This window comes from Capsicum annuum, chromosome 11 (genome assembly GCF_002878395.1).
Source record: "Capsicum annuum cultivar UCD-10X-F1 chromosome 11, UCD10Xv1.1, whole genome shotgun sequence".
Lineage (NCBI taxonomy): Eukaryota > Viridiplantae > Streptophyta > Magnoliopsida > Solanales > Solanaceae > Capsicum > Capsicum annuum.
Genome location: NC_061121.1, coordinates 227834417 through 227840310, shown reverse-complemented (window position 1 = coordinate 227840310; position 5894 = coordinate 227834417). Strand labels below are relative to the sequence as shown.

Genomic DNA, 5894 nt, shown 5'->3' with positions numbered 1-5894 from the left:
ACGTTTACCTCTCCTTTTTTCGAATCGTGAATGGATAAAATTTCTTTATTCTTAATTAATAAATATAGTTCTTGAATTCAAATAATGAAAACGAAGAAGAGTATTTCCCTTTAACAATAGAGGCGGAGCCAGGATTTCCAAGAAGGGAATTCCATGTTAAAAGAAAATTTAGAATTTCAATTAAGGGGATTCTATATTAAAAAAACTTAGTCGAAGGTAATTCAACACCTACTATAACCACATAAAAAATAATTTTAATTATGTATAAATAATATATTTTTTCGATAAAGAGAATTCGACCTAACCCCCAAACTGAAGGCTGGCTCCGCCCTACTCTACTCTTGATGATATGCATGCAACGTGTCTAAAATTCTTGCATGGCTCGAACCCCAAAAGAAGAAAAAAATAATCTAAATCTTGTACTAGTATCTAATTGAAAAGGATGAATAATACTCCCTCGTTTTAATTACTCGTTCCAAATTAAGATGATATATTGATTAAAAAAAATAATTAATAACATATCTAGCTTATTATAATATCTCTATTAAATGATATTTATAGTTTAATTAAAAGAAAAAATAATTAATACAAAAGATAGAATATGACAATTTTTTTTATCTCTTCTTGATTAATAAAAAAAAATGAATAAAATGAGACATCGAATTATAAATTTGAAATGGATTCTCTCCATTCCATTTTATGTGTCATCATTTGATTGAATATAACGTTTAAAAAATAAGAAAAAGTTTGATAATATTTATCAAATTATCCTTTAAAAAAAATGTACTACTATCTTTTTTTAATTAATCAAATTGTCCTTTATAAAAAAAATGTACTATACGTTTTTTTTAATTAAGTAAGATCAATAAGGATAAAAATAAAATTATATTTTTAAAATAATTATCAAATAAGAAAAGATCACATTCTATTTTAAAACGGGTTAAAAAAAATAATGACACATGAAATGAAACCGAAGAAAGTAATATAAATCTTGTGTATCATTTAAAATCATTTCACACAAGCATAAATAGAGGTGATCTCATGCATTTATAATCAACCAAAAAAAAAAACAGATCTTTTGGAATAAATAATCTGCTTCTATTAACAAGTCCTTTTCAATATTTTCCTTCTACATTTTTACTCTCTTTTTAATCGAATCTTTTGATTTTTTTTTTTAATTGAATCTTCTTTTAATTTTAATTAAGGCTCTTGAACTATCAAAACGATTTTCTCAATTATACGTTTCTTCATTCTCTACAGATACTAGAAAGTTGTTGGGAGAAAAGACATCGTTTTCACTCCAAACTATATCTAAAAAATTGAAACCACATCCAAATTATACTAGTGACCTATTACATACCTAAACTATAAAAAAAGGAAACTATTTACACCCTGTCAGGCTACTTGGTGTAGTGTTTTACACGCAGTGCCACATCAGCACCACGTCAGTAAAAAATCACTTTTTTATAGTTAAAGTGTGTAATAAATCACTTATATAGTTTAGGTGTGAATTTGACTTTTTGACTATAGTTTAAAGTGAAAATGATGATTTTTCCCTTAATAATTTTAGCCGTTTACTTTTGTTATTTAATAGGCTAAACGCGCCTAAAATAAGTGTAACACATACGCCTTAGAATGAAAGTTGTGGAAAGATAATAATATCACTTTTTTATAGTTAATATATGTAATAAGTCATTAATATAATTTAAATATGACTTAAATTTTTCGAATATAGTTTAAGGTGAAAACGATGTCTTTTTTCAAAATTGTTGGGTACATGTCAAGCAGTACACTTGTAACAAGATCCTAACATCATGCCATACCTAACTCGTGAAAACAACATAACATGAATATTTTAAGATTACATCACATGCATGACTTCTTAATGTGGTCCTTTTCTAAAATCAAAATGATCCAACTTAAAAATATTTTGTGAATATCCCCCATCTGATTCTTAAACTTTTGCTTCTCACACTAATAAAAAATAGTATATAGTACATTCTACAGAAATTCAGTACCAAAAAAGGAAAAATGGAAGAGAGAGAAAAAAATAAAGTTAATCAACACCAAAATAAAATAATCCCCCCACTCAACCACAAGGGTTGGTGTGGTGCACATTCAACACCTTACCCCTTAAGTAAAAAGTTGAGGATTTAATCTGCACCTCTGATGAATGAAAAAAATTCTGTGATAAATTTTTTATTGTTTAATGCGCTGACAGTGAAACGAAGAACTAATCTCACGATACGACTGCTGACTGTAGGAATATTTGATAAATAAATTAAAAAAAAAAATCCCCACTCAAACTATACAGTGGTTCCCATTTACCAGTAAAAAGTAAAATTAAGAGTCTAAATCTATAACAATAAAATTACTAAATCCACACCAAACTAAAAAGGAAAGTACATTTACTCTAAAACTATAACAACAAAATTACTAAATCCACACCAAACTAAAAAGAAAAAGTGTATTTACACAATAGATTCTAGATGAAGAAACTAGTTTTAATAAATTAGATTTCTATATTTACAAAACCTTTGATAAGAAATACTTCCCCATTAACAACTACGCACGACACAATGTTAACTACGAACTCATGAAATCTCGAGTTTGAACTCACGAAGAAACCTTTAATAGAAAGCATTTTTTCTCTTTAATAAGACCAATAATACTGAGACACACACGCTTTTCTCTTTAGTAAGATCAATAATACTGAGACACACGATGTTAACTAAAAATCTCGAGTTCGAACTCATGGAAAAACCTTCGATAGAAAACATTTTTCTCTTTAGTAAAATCAATAATACTGAGACACACGATGTTAACTAGAAATCTCGAGTTCAAACTCATAAAGAAACCTTTGATAGAAAACATTTTTCTTTTTAGTAAGATCAATAATACTGAAACACATGATGTTAACTAAAAATCTCGAGTTCGAACTCACGAAGAAACCTCGGATAGAAAGTGCTTTTCTCTTTAGTAAGACCAATAATACTGAGTAACGAACACCACATGATTTCACAAAAGAAAAAAAAAATAGAAATAAGTGTAGTGAGGGCAACCAAAAAAAAAAAAAAAAAAAGCTTTTACAATGGAGAAATTCTTCTTCTTCTCTACATCTTCAAACATCAACATGACAATTTTGCACCAATTGATACTTTGTAGCTAATGATTTCCCAACAACAACACTATTGGCAACCATTTTTCCACCAACACCAACATAAGCTGGACAATTCACATACAAATGATATTTCCCTGTAATAAAACTTCCAACTTTCCACCTAATTCTTCCATCAATCTTAACATTTAATAAAATTGAACCAACACTTATATCTTGACTAATTTCATTACCTAAGTAAGGTGCAATTGGTACATTATTACCATACACAAATGGTGACCATATCGACACATCTTTATGACCTTGATACGTTTGTGGCAACAACGTTGGTAGTGTAACTTGTTGTCCACGGTACGTTGCGTGGACAACAAGTTTGTCGTAGTAAATTCCGATTTTATCGTTAGGGTTACGAGAAGCAATCGTAATTTGTACGTTGGTCGTGAGGAAATTAAAGGGGGCAGAGGTGTTGAACGCGTAGACAGTAGCGTCCTGGAGGATGAAATGTGGTTTTGTTGGACGCAGGATGAGATAAACAAGGAGGATGGTGAATAGGACGAGGACTACGAACGCGATCAAGAGTGCGATTGCGCGGCGGAGGAGGGGTGACCCCTCCTCGTCGTCGCGATGGATGCATTCTTTTTCCGTCATGATAATGGTGAACGATAGGGATAACTGAAAATGATGGTGGTGGGACTTTTAGAGTTGGAGGGGTGTGAGTTGAGTTTGGAGATAAGTTGGGTGAAATATGGTTATAGTTTTCAAGATTATGAAAGAGAGTTGTATAAAGTGGGGAGAGGGGTTCCTAATATAGAAGAAGAATTTGGTAGGTTTTGTTTATTTTATTTTCTATTTTTGTTGTGGTCGCAGGTGTTATTAGATGACATAGGGTTATATGAAAATCTTTCATTTTCCAAGAAAAAAAAAAATATGATTTTGACAACAAAGGGTGAAGCAAAACGCTAAAACTTTCGCCATACATAAAATTTTTAAAGGACTCGAATCATAAAGATTTATGATATTTAGAAGTGAATGATTACATATCACTTTATGGTGCTAAGTGCACCAACTAGCAGTACATGAAATCGAAGTGAAGGAAGGAAAATGAAATTTGGTGATGGAAAATAAAAGTTTGGTTTTGGTACAATCTTATCTTTTAGAGGGTAGATGCTTCTAGACAACAACAGGTGAAAAAGGTTTTAAAAAACAAAGGAAGATTCAAGAATAATAACAAAACAATTATAGGGTCCCATTTAATTGCTGTATAGTGTGAATGACATGATGGGATATCATGAATTAGCTCAAATTTCATTAGCTCGATTAATTTAGATTATGGTAGTGCTAAATGAACATAAAAATTAGATTCAAATTTAATCATAATAATAAAAAATTTCTATTATATATTTTTTTTAAATAAATAAAGTTATTTAATTATTAAAATAAAAGGATATAAATATTTAAAAATTAACTAGTTCATAATGTAAACATAATTTTTTTTCTATTGTGATCAAATTATGATAAAAAAATTGTGGCCAATTTTTTTTTCCCTAAAATTTACTATTAGCTTCTTAATTTATTAAGTACTATATAAGTTCGAAAGTATTTAAAGATGGATAAAAAAAGACGGATACTATGAATTACCAAAACCGATATATAGTCAACGTCAATATAAGCGTAGTAGACATTATCACCATCTTATTTATATATGTATCTACCTAGCATCATATTTTATCACTAGTTGATAATTTTATAGAGGACGGATTAATATAAATTATTTATATTTTGCAAGAAAATCACTTTCTGCCAAGATGTTTTAGCCTATAAGCATTGTTTGGTATTCACTAAATCTTAATAAAAATTATTTTTTAATTCCTTATTTATTTATATTTTGCTACTAATGGTTTAAATACTGTTTTATTTGTATGTATGTATACTTTTTCAATTTTTGTGATGCAATTTAGTGTTAGTTTACAAAAGCTAATTTTTTTAAAAATAAATTATATTATTGATTGAGGGTAAGACGATAGATTTAAATTTTACACACTGCCGTCTCAAATTTGAAGGTTAAGGTGTTATTTTATTTCTTTTCATATGATTAATAATCTTACAAAACTTGAGTTCGTTGCCTCGAGCAAGAACTACCTCTCACAGATGTTGAATGTTGAAATCCACTTAGATGTTGTAGGTCTTGGAGACGCCATAAAGAAAGAAAATACAACATTTAATCAAAATCGTGCAAAGGCTATGATTTTCTTGTGTCATCATCTTGACGAAATTATGAAAATTGAATACCTTACTACCAAGGATCCACTTGTTTTGTGGAATAACCTAAAAGAAAGATTTGACCACTTGAAGATGGTCATCATCCCCAAAGCACGATATGAATGCATACACTATGAAAATAAGATGTTGGGTTCAAACCCATCAATTTATTGCCTAAGACGCCTTTATATGGATAAGACGTTGAGTTTGAATCTCAATATACCATACTGATGATATTATGATGGCTAAGGCAAAATAATGGGTATTTGGTGAAAAGTCATGAAATCCAACCCATTGAATATGCTCCATTCCATGAAGTGAATATGGTAGCAAGATATGATAAGTCTGAAATATGACAACTTACTTCATTCTTGAGGTGTATGTGGCAGCAGTGCATAATATGTCTGAAAGGAGATAAGTGATTGAATGCACGAATATAAGCGTGAAGGGACTATATGATTATGATCATCAACAGTGATGATATTTTCACACGCATCTTATGATCATAAAATATGAT

The 5894-nt window shown here is 29.6% G+C and overlaps 1 protein-coding gene across 1 annotated transcript; it reads right to left on the bottom strand.

Annotated features, from left to right (window-relative positions):
- Positions 1-2949: 2949 nt before the first annotated feature.
- Positions 2950-4199, bottom strand: LOC107848626 (NDR1/HIN1-like protein 1). The gene has a single exon (XM_016693405.2). It carries the CDS (start codon positions 3764-3766, stop codon positions 3122-3124), a length of 645 nt encoding a protein of 214 aa, XP_016548891.1. The 5' UTR covers positions 3767-4199; the 3' UTR covers positions 2950-3121.
- Between the last annotated feature and the right edge of the window lie 1695 nt (positions 4200-5894).

Coding starts and splice junctions, on each gene's coding strand:
- LOC107848626 (XM_016693405.2), bottom strand. CDS start 3,766: ATGACGGAAAAAGAATGCATCCATCGCGACGACGAGGAGGGGTCACCC.